The sequence below is a fragment of the Haematobia irritans genome, chromosome 5 (genome assembly GCF_050003625.1).
Source record: "Haematobia irritans isolate KBUSLIRL chromosome 5, ASM5000362v1, whole genome shotgun sequence".
Classification (NCBI taxonomy): Eukaryota; Metazoa; Arthropoda; class Insecta; order Diptera; family Muscidae; genus Haematobia; species Haematobia irritans.
In genome coordinates, this window is record NC_134401.1 from 52,230,893 (window position 1) to 52,252,325 (window position 21,433).

At 27.4% G+C, this 21,433-nt stretch overlaps 1 protein-coding gene across 2 annotated transcripts in view; it reads right to left on the reverse strand.

Moving 5' to 3' along the window:
* The window catches only part of px (MAP7 domain-containg protein plexus), a 220,091-nt gene that overhangs the window by 118,562 nt on the left and 80,096 nt on the right, over positions 1-21,433 (reverse strand). For both annotated transcript variants that reach the window (XM_075309089.1, XM_075309090.1), the window contains 4 exons: positions 6,606-6,790; positions 2,896-3,207; positions 2,636-2,825; positions 2,444-2,571 (listed from right to left, as the gene is read on the reverse strand). In XM_075309089.1, the coding sequence (XP_075165204.1) occupies positions 2,444-2,571; positions 2,636-2,825; positions 2,896-3,207; positions 6,606-6,790 (815 nt within the window). The remainder of the gene's footprint in view (positions 1-2,443; positions 2,572-2,635; positions 2,826-2,895; positions 3,208-6,605; positions 6,791-21,433) is intronic.

A 21,433-nucleotide genomic window follows, 5' to 3' on the forward strand; every position in this document is an offset into this window, starting at 1 on the left:
CACCAAGACAACGCACCGTGTCACAAGTCATTGAGAACGATGGCAAAAATGCATGAATTGGGCTTCGAATTGCTTCCCCACCCACCATATTCTCCAGATCTGGCCCCCAGCGACTTTTTATCGTTCTCAGACCTCAAAAGGATGCACGCAGGGAAAAAATTTGGCTGCAATGAAGAGGTGATCGCCGAAACTGAGGCCTGTTTTGAGTCGTTATAGTCGTTGTATCGCTCTTGAAGGGAACTATGTTGAATAATAAAAACGAATTTTGACAAAAGAATGTGTTTCTCTTTGTTAGACCGGGGACTTATCAGCCAACCTGTTAAAATATTGACAAATTTTTCTATAGAAATAAGATTTTGACAAAATTTTCTATAGAAATAAAATTTTTATAACATTTTCTATAGAAATATAATGTTTGAAAAAATTTTCTATAGAAATGAAATTCTGACAAAATTGTCTATAGAAATAAAATATTCACAAAATTTTCAATAGAAATACAATTTTGACAAAATTTTCTATAGAAATAAAATTTTGACAAAATTTTCTATAGAAATAATATTTTGACAAAATTTTCTATAGAAATAAAATATTTGAAAAAATTTTTTGAATGAAAATTTGAGAAAATTTTCTATAGAAATAAAATTTTGACTGAATTTTCCATAGAAATACTATTTTGACAAAATTTTCTACAGAAATAAATTTTTGACAAAATTTTCTATAGAAATAAAAATTTTTAAATTAACCACAAACCTATGGTCGAAAACTTAAAAAAAAAAAGATTTTTTAATATGGACGATTTTTGGTAAAATTTTCTTCATATTTTGGTAGTTTATTTTTGGCACGAATGGCAACCGTGGTATGGACCCGGAGGCAACTCCTACCATTTTCTGTGCCAGTGTCCAGCATTAGCATTTAGAAGAAACAAGAGACTGAACTCGTTTTCCTTTCTGGATATTACCGATGTACGGGATTGTACTCTGAAGGATGAACGTCTACAAGCTAATCTTACCAGTTATTTCACTGCGAGAAACTTGAGGATATCCCCCACCAAATCCTCAGCCACACTATTTACTACATGGACGGCAGAAGTGCGCAGGCAGTTGAATATCAGAGTCGATGGAGTAATAATTCCGACCACAAATTACCCCAAGATTCCTGGGGTCACATTCGACAGCCTTTTTAGGTCATCTGCCCATGCCACTGCAATTTGTAATAAGCTCCGTGGTAGAAACAAGGTCCTCAAGTCACTTGCCGGCAGTACTTGGGGTGCGGACAAAGAAACCTTGCTAACTACTTATAAGGCAATTGGCCGGTCAGTGGTAAACTATGCAGCGCCAGTGTGGACACTGCAGACCAGTGATACGCAGTGGAATAACATACAAACCTGCCAGAACGCTGCTCTTAGAACTGCGACTGGGTGTCTCCGCAGCACACTCCTGGATCACCTTTATGTGGAGACAAAGATCATCCCTGTGCGAAGACACAACTACATGTTGTCAAAGCAGTATCTCCTGGGTTGTTATCGCAGTAATCATCCAAACCACCATCATATGGATACACAACCACCACCCAGGAACGTAAGGGTTGATATACATAATCTAGAGCGCGAGATCCAGCGCCATAAAAGAGAGCCTCTAGATTAAGCAGCGTACCAGGCAGGTTTGAACAGGATTCATGAGGATACTGTAGCTGAAGCGGTGAGAAGCTACAAGGTTAATCCTGTTCTTGGAGTGCGACCACCGCCCATAGCACCGGAGGAAAGAGACCTCCCACGGCAGACTAGGGTAGTTTTGGCCCAATTAAGATCAGGCAAGTGCAGCCGCCTCAATTCCTACTTATCGGTGATTGATAGCAGCGTAGCTGACGTTTGTCCAATTTGCAACCAAGGGCCACACGACACGCGTCATATTTTCTCTTGCCCAGCCAAACCAACCCGACTTACCACCAGATCACTCTGGACACACCCCACCTTAGTCGCAGAGTTCCTTGATCTGCCAACAAGCTGATGTACCAAGCGTATAACATGAAATGGATGAGATCACAATAAACTGTTACAACAACAACAACAAAAACTCTGAAGGATATACTTGCCTTCATCAAGGCTTTATTGCAATGGACTGAATAGTCTAAGTGAGCGTGAAACTTAATCGGGCGAGGAACTTAACCTTAACCTTTCATCAAGGCTTCTGGATGAAAGACCCAGAAAGCTTGTTTGGATCTCTTTTGGAAACGCGAATATACATGATGAAGAGGAGAAAAAACAACTATGAGGAATCACAATGGTCCAATATGGCCCAAGTGGAAAACAAACTAATCTAACCTAAAACTCCAAGCTATGCTTAAGTTAAGTTGCTTACAGTAAATATCCATTTCCTATCCTATAGGATTCTATACAATCCTATCCAAATTTTATTATACACCTCAACAAGATCTTTATACTTACTTTCTCCATTGTTTCAGTAATGAGTGATAACAAAATGTACAAACATATGCCGAATAATCTGCCCTTAATTGCTCCGCATTGGGCAAGGAAGTATGTTTTAATAGAAATGGAAAATATGGTCTGGAGCCCTGGAAATGTAAAAAAAAGGAAAAATTTATCCAATTCCTATATCTTCAAAACAAAACCAAATACCTCCTTGCTGGCATATAGAACTCGGGCCAATGTTAAATCCGAATGTAGGCCACATAAAAAGCAATATATAGAGGTTGTGGCCGGTGTCGATGACATTGAAGGTGTTGATGGCGGTGTATTAATACTTAAACCACCATGTCTGGAGCCATTTGGTGACGTGGCAGTTATGACAGGAGAACGAATGTTATATCTGCAAAAAATGAGAATAATAAAAACAAATTAATGGAATTTTGTTAATGAATCTTGCCATGCTTGCTTACCTTCTGTGCTCCAATGGTACCCTTTCGGCATCCATTGTTTCCCATTGGCGAGCCAAGTGATTGACACAGTCCTTACAGGCCAATACCCGATTACCATTGGGGTCATTATTGATGGCAGACCCGCTGCTTGTATTCATATTGCTATCACGGCCACCTCCACTGCTACTCGAATTTGAATTATTACCAGCATTCGATAGACTATTGTTACCCTTTAAACAGGGAAAATGCATTGCATGCGAATTCATGTGCTCAGCACTGGTGGAAAGCCATTCCATTTTATTTGAAGCGCATAGGGTTTTGCAAATGTAGCAGCTAAAAGAATCATGGAAAATAGAAATAGATTAACACCAAAAACCCAAACAATTTAAAAAATCAAAGATATAATTATATACTTTTCTTAACAAAGCTATTTTTAAATTTTAGGTGCAGAAAACTTTCTATAGGATTTTAACGGCAGACAAATTTTTTTCTATAGATTTTTTGTAAACAATTTTTTTATAGAAATTTGTCTATAAAGAATATTTTCAGTAAAGCTTTCTTTATTGTATAAAAAAAATCTTTAGAGAAAATTTTCTTAAAAAAAAAAAATTATAGAAAATTTTTTTGTTAAGAAAATTTCCAATGGAAATATCTGCAAACAAATTTTCTGCAGAAACTTTTCTGTAAAGAAAAAAAATGCTATAGAAATATATCTGTAAAGAAATATTTTCAACAAAAATATTTCTAAAGAAATTTCTAAAGGACTTTCTGTGAATTTTGTCAAGACTCTATTGGAATTTTGATTTTTTGGGTAAATTACTTTTTTTTTAAATTTTTTAATACATGAAGTACAGAAAAAAATTGAAATTTTTTTATAGTAATATATTTTCTGAAGATATTCTTCTATAGAAACTTCTCCAAGAAAAATGTACATACATTTTTTTCGAAACATATAAAAAAAGTCCTATAAAATTAAAAAAAAAAATACTTTTTAGAAAGTTTTCAATTATTTCTATTGAAATCTCCAAAAAAAAATTTACATAAAATTTTTTCAAAACATTTTTTAAAAAGAATATTTTCTATGAAATTAAAAAAATGTTTTCAATTATTTCAATTGATATTAATTTCCTTTTTGTTTGTAAAAATTTATTTATAAAAATGTTTGAAATTTCCTATAGATTTTTTTTGTAAAGAATTTTTTTCTATAACAATTTTTGTATAAAGAATTTTTTCAAGGAAATAATTCTGTATTCGCTGAGAAATTTGTGTGCAAAGAAAAATGTCTATAGAAATTTTTGGTATAGAAAATAATTCTATTAAAACTTTCCTGCAAAAGTAAAATTTTCTATAGAAATTTATTTGTTGTTTATTGAAATTTTCTAAACAATTGTTCATATAGAAACTTCTCCAAAAAAAAATTACATAAAATTTTGTGAAAACATTTTTTAAAAAGAAAATTTTCTGTACAATTAAAAAATTGTTTTTAAAAAGTTTTCAATTGTTTCTATTGAAATTTATTTCCTTTTTTGGAAAAATTTATTTATAAAAATGTTTGAAATTTCCTATAGAATTATTTTGTAGAGATTTTTTTCAGTAGAATCTTTTTTTTTGTCTGCAAAGAAAAATGTCTATAGAAATTTTCGGTATAGAAAAAAATCTATGAAAACTTTTCTGCAAAAGGGAAATTTCCTATAGAAATTTATTTGTTGTTTATAGAAATTTTCAGTATAAACTACTAGAGAATATTTTTCTATTCAAACTTTTCTATAAAGAAAAATTTTCTACAAATACATTTCTGTAAACGAAAACTTTCTACAAAAATATTTCTGTAAAAAAATGTTTATATAGAAGTGTTTCTATAGAAATTTTTAAATGATTTTTTGTAATTTTTGTGTAATGCTTTTTGCAATTATGGAGTTTTGTATTTTGTATTTTTTTTTTTTGAAAATTTTATGTAAAGAATTTTGGACATTTTCATATACAGAATTAATGAATTTTTTTCTTAAAAGAACATTTTCTACAAAAATTTCCAAAGAATCCTGGTGTAAAAAAACTATCAATTATTTCTAAATTTTTCGTTACAAAAAAATTTGTTGTAAAGATAATTTTACAGAAAAATTCCTTTTTTCTATAGATTTTTTCTGTATTTTTTATAGAAATTTTTTGCAAAGCTAATTTTCTGTAGAAAGATTTTTTTCTATAGTTATTTTTCTGTAAATAACATTTTTATAGAAATTGTTAGGCAAAAACATATTGTTTATAGAAATTTTCTGCATAAACTATTTTATATTTAAAAATATTTCTTTAAAGAAAAATGTTTTACAAAAACTATTTTTGCAAAAAAAATCTATAGATTTTGGGGTAATTTTGGAGATCTTGTGTAAAAAAATTATTCTTTTACTTTCAAGCAGATTTTTTATTGAAACAAACCAATTTCTAAAAAAAAGTTTCTGGAAATTTTGTTCTACAAAAAAATACACCTAGACCTCGTTTGCGTCGTTTTGTTTTGCGTTGTTTCGAAGTTGCGTCGCTCTTGAATTTGTACAAGTTTTCACCTTGCGTCGTTATTATCTATCTCCAATCTTTGCATAGTTTGCCATAGAAACTCATAATTCACTTCGCGTCGTGTTTTTTTGGAACGTATTTACGACGCAAAGCGAGGTCTAGGTATATCTGCAAAAAATGTTCTATAGAAATTTTTGTGTAATTTTAGATTTTTTTGAAAGATTTTTTTTGGAAATTTTTATGTAAAGAATTTAAAATAAAATCTACAAAAATATTTTTACAAAAACGCATTTTCTAGCAACTTTGTTTATAGAAATTTCTCTAAGAAAATTTTACATAATTTATTTTTTTCAAAAAATTTCTATAATTGTATTCAAAAAAGTTTTTCTATGACAAATTTTAGAGGAGATTTGTTTATAACTTGGTGTAATAATTTTGTTGTTTTCAAAAAATTTCCCGATGAAGTCTTTCAATGAAAAGACGAAATATTGAATAAAAATAAATTAAAAACGCAGACCTCGAGCTGGTTTTTATCAATAATTTATTAATTGGGAAAATCAAATACAGGTCGAATACAATAAAAACAAGTTTGTGACATAACTATGAAGAAAATTTTGGTAGAAATTTTCTGCAAAAATATTTTCTGTAAAGAAAAATGTCCTATAGAAATATTTCTGTAAAGAAATTTTTTCTAAAAAAACATTTCTACAATAAAAAGTTTTATAGAAATTTTTTTGTAAACTAAATTTCCTATAGATTTTTCTGAAAACAACATTTTCTGTAACGAAAGATTACTATCGAAATGAAGAGACAATTTTTATACAAAACAAAATTCTGCAAAAAATGTATATTCTATAATTTATTTTTGTTTTGTGTAAAGATTGTTTTTAATTATAAAATTTTTGCTTTAAGACATTTTTTGTAATTTTGAAAATTTTGTGTAAAGAATTGTTTCTATAGAAACTTCTCGAGGATTTTTTGTTCAAATATGTATAAAAATTTTTTAAGAGAAAATTGTTTAGAAACAAAAATTTCAATTATTTCTATTGAAAGTTATCTTTAATTTTCTTTTTCTATAAGAAATATCCTGTAGAAAACATAAAATTCCTTATAGAAAAATATAAAATTTCACAAAAAAAAGTTTCTTTATATAAATTATAAATTGGCGCCCGAGCAGAGCCTCTCTATCTTCGAAACTTTGGATGAAATTAAATAAATCTACTTACGGATATTGACCATGACCATTTTCAATTTGGCCCTGATGTCCGCCCGCACTCTGATAATGCTGTAATTGATGTTGTTGCTGTTGTTGCTGTGAGGAAGGTGTTGTTGGCCGTGAATCATTACCCCTTAAATGTTTCAAATCCCTCTGTTGTTGCGTAGATGAATGATTTGAATTACTCTCACATGTCTAAAAAATCAAGATTGAAGAGGATTTAAATGTTTAGTATATTTAATAAACTGTGCAAATAACAAATAAATTGTATGTTTAAGAATTTCAGTGTTAATCTATTATTATAATATGTATAAAATAACAAAACAAAAAACAAACTTAGACTTTGTTTTGCCGTATCATCATCTTAACCATTCACTCTATCCGGTTTTTATTTACCCAAATTATTATCTTTCAGCAACTATTTCTGCTGGTGAAAAACTATATAAATAACGAAAACAAAGTATTGCACTTTCGGACACACCTGCTAAGGTACATTTTTATAAGTGCTACAATTCAAATATTTAAGCTCCTTAAGTAAATGTGGGCCGCCTTGTGGACATGGGTATTGAATGTAGAAAGGCGTTAAGCCATTTAAGATTCTGATAAGAATATGTGGACTTGGACAACATCACATCACGAGGAAATATGGAAGTAGTGGTAAAGTAAAATAAAATGCAGTCTAATTGTGTAAACAATAAAGAAGCTATTATTTAGTATCAAAAACAAATTATTCATAATCCATAGGCAAAGGATGGCATTTCAACAAAAACTTTGAAAAAAAATATAGAAATCTGATTCTAATATATATATAAACAAATTTTTGACAAAATTTTCTATATAAATAAAATCTCGACAAAATTTTCTATAGAAATAAAAGTTTGACACAATTTTGTATAAAAATAAAATTTTTACAAAATTTTCTATAGAAATAAAATTTTGACAAAACTTTCTATCGAAATATAAAATTTTGTCCGAATTTTCTATAAAAATAAAATTTTGACAAAATTTTAGAAACAAAATTTGGACAAACTTTTTATACAGAAATAAAATTTTGACAAAAATTCCTTAGAAATACTATTTGGACAAAATTTTTATATAGAAATAAAATTTTTACAAAATTTTCTATAGAAATAAAATTTTGACAAAATTTTCTACAGAAATAAAATTTTGACAAAATTTTCTATAGTATTAGAATTTTGACAAATTTTTCTATAGAAATAAAATTTTTACAAAATAAAATTTTGACAAAATTTGTTATAGAAATAAAATTTTTACAAAATAAAATTTTGACAAAATTTTCTAAGAAACAAAATTTTTACAAAATAAAATAAAATTTTGACAAAATTTTCTATAGAAATAAAATTTAAAAAAAAAAATTCTTTAGAGCTAAAGATTGGACAAAATTTTCTATAGAAATAAAATTTTGACAAAAATTTTCTGTAGTAATAAAATTTTGATAAAATTTTCTATAGAAATAAAATTTTGAAAAAATTTTCTATTGTAATAAAATTTTGATAACATTTTTTATGGAAATAAAATTTTCACAAATTTTTTTATAGAAATAAAATTTTGACAAAATTTTTTATAGAAATAAAATTTTTATAAAATTTTATATAGAAATAAAATTTTGACAAAATTTTCTATAGTAATAAAATTTGACAAAATTTTATATAGAAATAAAATTTTGACAGAATTCTTTATAGAAATAAAATTTGTTCAAAATTTTGTATAAAAATAAAATTTTGCCAAATTTTATATAGAAATAAAATTTTGACAAAATTTTATATAGAAATAAAATTTTGACAAAATTTTAGAAATAAAATTTGGACACAATTTTTATACAGAAATAAAATTTTCTATAGAAATAAAATTTTCTATAGAAATAAAATTTTGACAAAATTTTCTACAGAAATAAAATTTTAACAAAATTTTCTATAGAAATAAAATTTTTACAAAATTTTCTTTAGATAAAAAATTTTTACAAAATAAGATTTTGACAAAATTTTCTACAGAAATAAAATTTTGACATTTTCTATAGAAATAAAATTTTTACAAAATTTTCTATAGATAAAAATTTTTTACAAATTAAGATTTTGACAAAATTTTCTACAGAAATAAAATTTTGACAAATTTTTCTATAGTAATAAAATTTTGACAAAATTTTCTGTAGAAATAAAATTTTTACAAAATTTTATATAGAAATAAAATTTTCACAAAATTTTCTATAGAAATAAAATTTTGATAAAAATTTCTATAGAAAGAAATTTTTGACAAAGCTTTCTATAGAAATAAAAATTGGACAAAATTTTTAAAAAGAAATAAAATTTTGACAAAATTTTCTATTGTAATAAAATTTTGATAACATTTTTTATAGAAATAAAAATTGCACAAAATTTTTATATAAAATTAAAATTTTGACAAAAATTTCTATAGAAATAAGATTTGGACAAATTTTTATATAGAAATAAAATGTTGACAAATTTTTAGAAATAAAATTTGGACAACATTTTTATACAGAAATAAAATTTTGACAAAATTTTATATAGAAATAAAATTTTGACAGAATTCTTTATAGAAATAAAATTTGTTCAAAATTTTGTATAAAAATAAAATTTTGCCAAATTTTATATAGAAATAAAATTTTGACAAAATTTTATATAGAAATAAAATTTTGACAAAATTTTAGAAATAAAATTTGGACAAAATTTTAGAAATAAAATTTGGACAAAATTTTTATACAGAAATAAAATTTTCTATAGAAATAAAATTTTGACAAAATTTTCTACAGAAATAAAATTTTAACAAAATTTTCTATAGAAATAAAATTTTTACAAAATTTTCTTTAGATAAAAAATTTTTACAAAATAAGATGTTGACAAAATTTTCTACAGAAATAAAATTTTGACAAAATTTTCTACAGAAATAAAATTTTGACAACATTTTCTATAGAAATAAAATTTTTACAAAATTTTCTATAGATAAAAATTTTTTACAAAATAAGATTTTGACAAAATTTTTTACAAAATAAGATTTTGACAAAATTTTCTACAGAAATAAAATTTTGACAAATTTTTCTATAGTAATAAAATTTTGACAAAATTTTCTGTAGAAATAAAATTTTTACAAAATTTTATATAGAAATAAAATTTTCACAAAATTTTCTATAGAAATAAAATTTTGATAAAAATTTCTATAGAAAGAACATTTTGACAAAGCTTTCTATAGAAATAAAAATTGGACAAAATTTTTAAAAAGAAATAAAATTTTGACAAAATTTTATATAGAAATAAAATTTGGACAAAATTTTATATAGAAATAAAATTTGGACAAAATTTTAGAAATAAAATTTGAACAGAAATAAAAATTTCCAAAAATTTTCTATAGAAATAAAATTTTGAAAACATTTTCTATAGAAGTAAAATTCTCACTTAGATCAGCAATTATTGGAGTAGTAGATTTGTTTTCTAATAGAATTTGCTCTCCAATAAATGGGCATGGGTGCCGAGCATGCACCATTTCTAAGTCGCTTTACAAAATAGGTTTAAATGATTAGCCATCCTCACTTGGTGCATCCTGTATCCTTATACACAGAAAAAAATACTTTTTATCTTCAATTACGAAATTAATTGATCCAATTAATTTTTAATTTAAATGTCTTCAATCACGGAAATGATAGTATTAATCACTAAAGTCAATTAAAAATTTAATTGATCCAATTAAAAAATTAGTTGATACAATTAATTTTTGTTTCAATTGAATATGTTTTAAAATTCAATTAAAAATTTAATTGGATAATTTAAGTGATATTTTTTATACCCTCCACCATAGGATGGGGGGTATATTAACTTTGTCATTCCGTTTGTAACACATCGAAATATTGCTCTAAGACCCCATAAAGTATATATATTCTGGGTCGTGGTGAAATTCTGAGTCGATCTGAGCATGTCCGTCCGTCCGTTCGTCTGTTGAAATCACGCTAACTTCCGAACGAAACAAGCTATCGACTTGAAACTTGGCACAATTAGTTGTTATTGATGTAGGTCGGATGGTATTGCAAATGGGCCATATCGGTCCACTTTTACGTATAGCCCCCATATAAACGGACCCCCAAATTTGGCTTGCGAGGCCTCTAAGAGAAGCAAATTTCATCCGATTCGGCTGAAATTTGGTACATGGTGTTAGTATATGGTCTCTAACAACCATGCAACAATTGGTCCACATCGGTCCATAATTATATATAGCCCCCATATAAACCGATCCCCCGATTTGGCTTGCGAGGCCTCTAAAAGAAGCAAATTTCATCCGATCCGGCTGAAATTTGGTACATGGTGTTAGTATATGGTCTCTAACAACCATGCAAAAATTGGTTGACATCGGTCAATAATTATATATAGCCCCCATATAAACCGATCCCCCGATTTGGCTTGCAAGGCCTCTAAGAGAAGCAAATTTCATCCGATCCGGCTGACATTTGGTACATAGTGTTAGTATATGGTCTCTAACAATCACGCAAAAATTGGTCCACATCGGTCCATAATTATATATAACCCCCATATAAACCGATCCCCCGATTTGGCTTGCAAGGCCTCTAAGAGAAGCAAATTTCATCCGATCCGGCGGAAATTTGGTACATGGTGTTAGTATATGGTCTCTAACAACCATGCAAAAATTGGTCCAAATCGGTCCATAATTATATATAGCCCCCATATAAACCGATCCCCCCGATTTGATCTCCAGAGCCCCATGGAAGAGCAAAATTCTTCCCATTCGGTTGAAATTTGGTACGTGATGTTAGTATATGGTATCCAACAACCATGCAGGAATTGGTTCCTATCAGCCCATAATTATATATAGCTCCCATATAAACCGATCCCCAGATTTGACCTCCGGTGCCTTTAGGAGAAGCAAAATTCATCCGATCTGCTTGAAATTTGGTATGTGGTGATCGTATATGATATTTAACAACCATGCCAAAAGTGGTCCATAATCATATATTGCCCCATATAAACCGATCCCGAGATTTGGTTTTTGAGCCTCTTGGAGGAGCGAATTTCATCCGAGTCAGTTGACATTTGGTACATTGTGCTAGTATAAGGTCGTTAACAACCATGCCATATCGGTCTATAGTTATATATATCCCTCAGATAAAGCGATTTCCAATCACACAAAAATTGGTCCATATCAAGTTCATAATTGTATATAGCCCCCATATTTCAATTCTAGCTCTCTACGTACCGTGCAAAAAGTCCATATCGATTCGTAATTATTTGTAGACTTAACTATACATAACTTTTTTGTCTAATATATACCACGTATGGACTAACTCACAATTTAGAAAACGATGTTAGGAAGTTTTAAGATACCACAACCCAAGTATTTCGATTGTGGATGACAGTCTTTCGTAGAAGTTTCTACGCAATCCATGGTGGAGGGTACATAAGATTCGGCCTGGCCGAACTTACGGCCGTATACACTTTTTTATTTATTTATTTTAAAATTTAATTGGAATAATTTAAGTGATATTTATTTATTTTTTTTTTTTAATTTTGGTGATAGTGTTTTCTAGTAAGAATTTCTTCTATTGACGTTTTTACAAATTGTTTCTTCTAACAGAAATTTCTCCCTAGTAAAAGGGCATGAGCCCCGAGCATAGACCATTTTAAACCACTTTACAAAAAAGGTTCAGATTAATGGCGTAGCCATCCTCACTGGGTTCAAGAATTATTGGTGTAGTAGATTTTTTTTCTAATAGAATTTGCTCTCCAGTAAAAGTGCATGGCGGCCGAGCATGGACCATTGCTAAGTCGTTTTACAAAATAGGTTCAAATGATTAGCATAGTCATCCTCATTTGCTTCGGGTATTATAGGCGTAATAGATTTTTATTTATAGACAATTGCTAATAAGAATTTCTTCTATTGAAATTTTTACAATTTTTTTTCGATTTTCGTTTTCTAATAGAATTTGATCTCCAGTAAAAGAGCATGGCGCCCGAGCATAGACCATTTCTAAACTACTTTACAAAAACATTCAGGTTAATAACCTAGCCATCCTCACTTGGTTCAGGAATTATAGGTGTAGTAAATTGAAATTTCTCTCTAGTAAAAGGGCATGGCGCCCGAGCATGGCCTAATTCAAAAACGTTTTACATAAAACAAAGCAAATTCTTCAATGAAAGAAATATTAATACACATTACGTAAAACAGAGGAGATTGATGACATTTTTTCTGATTTCTTTTAAATAAATATTGAAATGTTATTTATTTCCCACTTTCGGGGAAGAAAAATCACAACCTTTATCAAATCACTAAGCTTTACAACTAGGCCAATGCTTGTGGTTTAACAACAAATACAAAAAAAAACAAGAATATAACATTTCAATAGATCCAATTACAAGCGTTATATATACATATCAAAATGTTGGATTACACACAAATCAAAATCATTTAATTCAAATTAACCTCAATTAGCACTGAGTACAAAGCGTTTGGGTATTCCAGTTAATAACATTTAACTATTCTACGGGTGCTGTTATTATTGTTGTTATTATTTAATAATAACAACTTCGACAGCGGTAAAATCGTATAATAATGGAACAGCTATAAAAAAAATAGTTAATTATATATTTAAAGAGAAATACTCATTCATTCAACGGGGATAGGGAGTGGGTAGATGGGTGCTTAACCTACCACTCAAGCAAGTCAATCAGTCAGTCAATGTGAACATTCATTGAAATAGGCAAACAGTTAGTTGCTCGGTCGGTCGGTCCGTCGGTCAAACCACCAGTCACTGAGTCAGTTATAATTATCAATAACACTCCACTCCACAAAGTGGAAAAAGAACACACACAAGTACTCATAAAAAAAATCCAACCAAACAATGTGATAAATGGTCGAGAAAACAATATAAATAGAATAAATAGCGAAAAAAAACAAACAAAATATATGGAAAATTAAATATTGACTACCTCAAAATAAACATAGGCGAACTAAACACTTGGTGAATAGAAAAGTTCCTTACCTACTGCGTACAACTAGAGAAAAATTATAAAGATAAAGATTACTCGAAGAATACTAATTTAATAGCGTATTTATTGAAACTATTAATCAATAAACTTAAGACTTTTTCTTGCAAGAATTTACTATAGAAATACAAATTTGACCAACTTTTCTATGGAAACAAAACTTTGACAAACTTTTCTATGGAAATGATATTTCAAAAAATTTTTCTATAGAAATAAAATATTGACAAAATTTTCTAAAGAAATAAAATGTTGACAAAATTTTTATAGAAATAACATTTTGACAAACTTTTCGATAAAAATAAAATTTTGCAAAAATTTTGTATAAAAATAAAATTTTGCAAAAATTTTGTATAGAAATAAAATTTTGCAAGAATTTACTACAGAAATAAATGCCAGAAATGTTCTATAAAAATTAATGTTTTCAAAAATGTTCTATAGAAATAAAATTTTGACATAATTTTCTATAGAAATCGAGGTTTGACAAAATTTTCTATAAAAATAGAATTTTGATAAAGTTTTCTATAGAAATAAAATTTTGTAAAAATTTTCTATAGAAATAAAATGTTGACCAAATTTTCTAAAAAAATAAAAATGTTCTATGTATTCTATATTTTCTATATAGAACATTTTTGCAAAATTTTATTTCTATAGACAATTTTGTCAAAATTTTATTTCCATAAAAAATGTTGTCAAAATGTTATTTTTATAGACAACATTATCACAATTTTTAGTTCTATAGAATATGTTGTCAAAATTTTTAGTTCTATAGAAAATTTTCTCAAAATTTTATTTCTATAGAAAATTGTGTCAAAATTTTATTTCTATAGAAAATTTTATCAAAATTTTATTTCGACAAAAAATTTTGTCAAAATTTTATTTCTATAGAAAATTCTGTCAAAATGTTTTTTCCATAGAAAATTTTGTCACAATTTTATTTCTATAGAAAATTTTGTCAAAATTTTATTTCTATGGAAAATTTTGTCAATTTTATTTCTATATAAAATTTTGTCAAAATTTTATTTCTACAGAAAATTTTGTCAAAATTTTATTTCTATAGAAAATTTTATCAAAATTTTATTTCTATAGAAAATTTTGTCAAGATTTTATTTCTATAGAAAATTTTGTCAAAATAGTATTTCTATAGAAAATGTTGTACATTTTTTTTCTATAGAAAATGTTGTCAATTTTTTTGTCAAAATTTTTTTCCACAGAAAATTTTGTCAAAATTTTATTTCCATAAAAAAATTTGTCAAAATTTTCTTTTTATAGACAACATTGTCAAAATTTTTAGTTCTATAGAAAATTTTGTCAAAATTTTATTTCTATGGGAAATTTTGTCAATTTTATTTCTGTATAAAATTTTGTCAAAATTTTATTTCTACAGAAAATTTTATCAAAATTTTATTTCTATAGAAAATTTTGTCAAAATTTTATTTCTATAGAAAATGTTGGCAATTTTTTCCTATAGAAAATTTTGTCAAAATTTTATTTCTATAGATTTTTTTTTTTCAAAATTTTATTTCTATAGACTTTTTTTTCAAAATTTTATTTCTATAGAAAATTTTGTCACAATTTTATTTCTATAGAAAATTTTGTCAAAATTTTATTTCTATGGAAAATTTTGTCAATTTTATTTCTATATAAAATTTTGTCAAAATTTTATTTCTATAGGAAATTTTGTCAAATTTTTATTTCTATAGAAAATTTTGTCACAATTTTATTTCTATAGAAAATTTTGTCACAATTTTATTTCTATAGAAAATTTTGTCAAAATGTTTTTTCTATAGAAAATTTTGTCACAATTTTATTTCTATAGAAAATTTTGTCAAAATTTTATTTCTATGGAAAATTTTGTCAATTTTATTTCTATATAAAATTTTATTTCTACAGAAAATTTTGTCAAAATTTTATTTCTATAGAAAATTTTGTAAAAATATTATTTCTATAGAAAATTTTGTCAAAATTTTATTTCTATAGAAAATTTTGTCACAATTTTATTTCTATAGAAAATTTTGACAAAATTTTATTTCTATGGAAAATTTTGTCAAAATTTTATTTGTATAGAAAATTTTGTAAAAATTTTATTTCTATAGAAAATTTTGTTAAAATTTTATTTCTATACAAAGTTTGGGAGTTACCTCTTAGCTGGGGGAATATTTAGCAAAATCTATGAAAATATCAAGAATTCTACCAATCTACCAAACAGTAAAAAAATCTACCATTTTTGGTAGAATTCTAGCAACTGTGGCAACCGTGCCCCTGAGTCGATATAGCCGTGTCCGTCTATCTATGAACAAATTTTTGTGATCAAAGTCCAATCAACTTCAAATTTGGAACAAACAAGTATGTGTTTTGGGTCAGATTAGAACACTATTGAAGCCTAAGGAAGTTGGCTGTTAAGCCAAACTGGACCAAATATTCTCTGAATATGTTAAAGTTTGCACTAAAATTCAGCCCATGTCACCAAGTAAAACCTTCACTCTTGCCGAAAACATAAAAGTAAATACTTAAAAATCGAGAACTATTTCTAGTTCAAAAGGCCAGGGCTGTGATAGATCTAAAATCTATTTTAAAAATAGTGCACAAGCTTATCATCATTTCACAGTTCCTTTTGCGGTTTTTGGTTTTTTCTTTTGCTGTTTCTTGGGTTAAAGAAAAATTTTATTTTATTTTAAATATTTTCGTATGTATTTGCGGTATACCACAATTGTTAACAGCAGCTAAGCCATTATACCGCAAAAATTCACCTTTGACCACAGTGTGTTATTAGTCATTAAAGCAAACAAAGGAATTTTATAAAAATAAAAATTTTAAAATTAAAATACAATAAAATTCGGAAATATATCTTTAAATTTTATGGAGATTTTTTTTTAAATTTTTTAAATTACTTCTTTAAATCCTAACCAATCCCATTGTGCATAGTAACATCACCACTACCGCAATGCCATATATGTATTTACTTCATATTAATAAATAAATATACAAGCGAGTAATACCAGTGCTTTTATAAAAATTCACAAAAAAATCCAGTGAATACTGGATATCAAGCCTGCCAAGTCTATTATTGGAATATAATGCAAGATAAACAATATATTCCGAGAGTAAAAGTATTCACAAGAAAAAATAAATTAGGAAGATTTGTATTTGATGCTTGTTTGCAGATTTATTTTGCAAATGTTCAATATCAAATTAAATTACGATGACTTGTGATTTCGGAGTGGAAAAGAGGTTCCCTTCACCATTGTCAGATTTATTAGAAGCTGCTTTTGGAAAAAAATCCAAACAAAATCATTTGTTCATATTTTGTAAATAATAAAAATAATAATCATAAATAAAAAAATAGATATTCATTATCGATGAAAAAAATTTTTTGCGGAGTATTTTTCTTAGTACGTTAGGTTAAAGTGACAGTCCAATTTATGTTAGGCTCACTTAGACTATTCAGTCCATCGTGATACATTTTTTTAATAGAGATCTCTGTAAGAAAAGCAATATTCGGAGTACCTTTATGTATTTTTCAGAGTTCTGTTGTTTTACAGGCAAAGTGTTTTTCGGAATTTTCATAGAAAGGAGTACTCTTGGAGATAACTTTCATCAAGAAAATTAAAATTCGGAATACCTTTTTTTAGTTATATAAATCCTAAACTTTTCATCCATTACCAACTTAAAAATCTTTCGGAGTATTTTTCTTAGAAAAGAGTGGTCGTAAAAAAAACAAACATCGGAGTACTTCTATAAAAAACATCTTTCTGTGTAATTTTGTTAAAAAGAAAAACGACATTCGGAGTATTTCTCTATATATTTCGGAGTTCTTTTTTACAGGCAAAGAGTTCTACGAAATTCGTAAAATTTTCTTTTTTTTATTGAAAAAATTTCAATATATCGAAAAAATCTTTGAATCTATTTTCTACAGTATCTTTGGAATACTTTCATATCTGAATAAATCTTTTCGGAGTAGTTATTAGACAAATACAAACAAGTTTTTTTAGAAAGTACTTGGATATAACTTTCACCAAGAAAAATATAATTCGGAGTAGACTCTTAGAACAGAGTGATCGTAAAAAAAACATCGGAGTACTTCTATGACGAAAAATCTTTCTGTATAGTTTTGTTAAAAAAAAATAAAAACGACATTCGGAGTATTTCTCTATATATTTCAGAGTTCTGTTTTACAGGCAATGTGTTCTACGGAATACGCAAAATTTTCCTTTTCCTTTATCTTCGAATCCATTTTCTACAGTGTCTTTGGAGTGTCTTTCATATAGAAATAATTCTTTTCGGAGTAGTTATAGGACAAACACAAACAAGTTTTTTAGGAAGTACTTGGAAGTAACTTTCATCAGGAAAAATATAATTTGGAAAACCTTTTTTAGTTACATTAATCCTAAACTTTTTATCCATTACCAACTTAAAAATCTTTCGGAGTAGTTTTCTTTGAAAATGGCGATAGTAAAAAAGGCAAAATCGGAGTATTTCTATGAAAAAAATCGTCTGAGTATTTTTGTTAAAAAAAGAGTGATCCTTATAAGAAAAACAATATTCGGAGTATTTCTCTATATATTTCGGAGTTTTTTTACAGGCGAAGCCTTCTTCGGAATTCATAAAATGTTCTGATAGTGGAACGTTTCATTAGAAAAAATCTTTCGGAGTACTTTTGATAAAAAAGGAAAATATGACTCATATAAAACCTAATTTTTTTTCCATTATCTTTAGAAAGTCTTTTGGAGTATTTTGTTTTAAAAAAAGAGCTATCCTTAGAAGAAAAACAACTTTCGAAGTACTTCTCAGTATTTTTCGAAGATGTTATTTACAGGCAAAATGCTCTTCTCAGTTTGTAAAATTTTGCTTAGAGAAGAGGTTGGAGGTAGCTTTTGTTAGGAAAATTATAATCCGGACTACCTTTATTGAAGAAAATTATGATTCGGAGTATTTCTTTTTATATTTCGCATAATATTTCCATTAAAAAAGAAAATATAAGTAACATTAATTGTTTAAACTAATCTACGAAAAAAATTCGGAGTATTTTCTTATAGCAAAGCGTGATCTATGTATGAAAATTAACATTCAAGGTACTTTTCTGTATTTTCCTGAGTTCTTGTTTACAGACAAAGTGTTTTTCGGAATATGTAAAATTTGCTTAACGAAGAGTACTCTTAGTGGTCCATTTCATTATGAAAAATATAATCCCGATTACCTTTGAGAAAATTATCTACGCAGTACTTCTACGGACTTATCGGACAAAGTTTCTATAAAACGAGAAATATAAGTTCTAAAATTGTTGACTTATAAGCTACGGAAAAATTATTGGGAGTATTTTGTCTTAAAAAAAAGAGTTATCTATGTGCGAAAAGCAACATTCGGTGTACTCTCTGTAATTTTCGGAATTCTTTCTGATAGTTAAGTGTTTGTTTGGAATTCGCAGAATTTTCTTAGAGAAGAGTACGGAGGTACGCACTACGCTTCTATAAGTTTTTTTTTATGAATTTACATAAAAACTATAGTATTATTAATTGCAATAATTTGCAATATAAATAATAGACCTTCAGTTCCTACGGAGGATTTTTTCTTGAAGGTATTTTCAGTAGGGCAAATATTTTTCTGTAAAAATGTATTTTGAAGATATTTTTGGAGGAAAATAATATTTTCGGAGTACTACTTTTCAAAGATTTATTTTAGAACTTTTATATATGAAAAGTACTTTACATAGATATTTTAGAATTTTTCTATATGAAAAGTACTTTACATAGTACTTTTCTACAGGATTCATACTCTTTAGAGTACATTTTTATAATTTATTATTATTTTTTGTTTGTTTTTAATCATTCGGATTAAACTTCCATAAAAACATACTTGACGTAGTATATTAAAAATATACTATTAGTTATTTTCTATAGTCTTCGGAGTATTTTTTATGTGTGCGTAAGAAAATTTTCATTGGAAAAATTCTCACGGAATAAATAGAAATCCTGGAGATCCTTCGAATAAGGAAAGTTATCTTAAGTAGTTTTCGGAGAAAAACTCCTGTGGAGTAACTTGTCTTTCAGAAAGTTATCTGAAGTAGATTTGCGAGAAAACTCCTCTGGGGTAACATGTATTTCACAAAACCGTATAAAAAAATGTATCTTCGGAGGAAAATACGATTTTCGGAGTACCGAAAACCTTAAACTTCAGGGTAATGGTCTATGGAAAAATCCTTTTCTGATCAAACATTTCCCTTATTAAAATCATTGGTAATATTTAAAAATCATCTTTGCCATAAAAACACATCTATTATAAATAGAAATCTCATTTTCTTATTAAATATGTTCGTATGGAGCATATCATTCGAGTGGTGGTACTTTGCCAGCGTTATCTTATCTTTAGCCAATATTCAGACATTATGATTATTACGACGAGTACTTATAATGAATAAAATTTATAAAACTGCTGCTTTCAAGTAATTTCTGGCTTTTTTTTGTCCCCCAGTTTTGTTTTTTGGGGTTGGGGGTAAAAATATTCTGTTGCGCTTGTCATTGTTGTGTAGAGGTTGTGTAGAGTGAGTGTAGTGTGTATTTGATGTGTTCCTAATGTGTGTTGACATTGTATTTCGTTGTTGTGTCACTGATAACAAAACGGCTACACCACCATATATGAGTTATGAGAGCGCTGAAGAGGGGGGAGGGAGGTGAGCAACAAGAGCGTATTAAAGTACAAGGAATGATTGTGTAGTACCCCCACCACCACCACTACCACAACCAGCACCATCATCATCATATCTGATGGTTTCGTTTCAGTTTTCAGTCATTTGTTTAATGATTCCCAGACAAATGTTTAATTAGAGCATTATTTATAGCACTTTGTGTTGTTTTTATTATTGTTGATGTTGTTGGCTTTTTCTTCTTTTCTCTTTGGAGTATTTTGTTTTTTTTTTTTCATACAATAAATGTGGGTTTTATTTCAAACAAATTCTGAGCTTTATTATGGTGAGACATAAAGATTGTGATAAATGGTAATCACACGTCTACCCACCTAATAAATAGGGGGAAAATAGAACAGGGAATAAGGTAGGTGCAAACTGACATGCAAAAAAGGTCACACAAGTTATTATTTAGATGCCATTTATAAATATTCTTTTTTTTTTCGGAGTTAAAGATAAGCCCCTAGAAAGGTATGGAAGGTAAGAAGCATTTTTAATGGGACTTTGCTTATCTGTTTTATTGTGAAAATTTGGAATACTTTTGTTAATAGCTATTAACATTTTAAGTAAAATTCCTTGTGTTCGGAATTAATTTTTCGGAGTCACATTCTACCGATTAAATGACCAGGGATTAGTGGGGAAAAGAATTTTACCCTTTTCTCTCATTTTTTTTAATAAAACATTTTCGGAGTTATTCCATTCGAATTCGGAGTTAAAGATAAGCCCCTAGAAAGGTATGGAAGGTAAGAAGCATTTTTAATGGGACTTTGCTTATCTTTTTTATTGTGAAAATTTGAAATACTTTTGTTAATAGCCATTAACATTTTATTAATGTTGATTGCAATTGCAATCAATTAATTTTTCAATTAAAAAGGCAACTATTCACAATTACTTTCTTAACTGACTTAATGTTTTTAGTTTGATTAAAAATTAAATATTTCAAATAAACTTTTAATTAAACATTTTTAAAAAAAATCCATCACTGTTTCTAACGACTTAGTCTTTCGAGTTTGATTAAAACATTAATTGAATCAATTGAATTTTTAATTAAAAATTTAAAATTTTGCAATCATTGACTTAATTATTTTAATGTTTCTATTTTTATTAAAATGTATCAATTTATTTTTAATTGAAAAATGT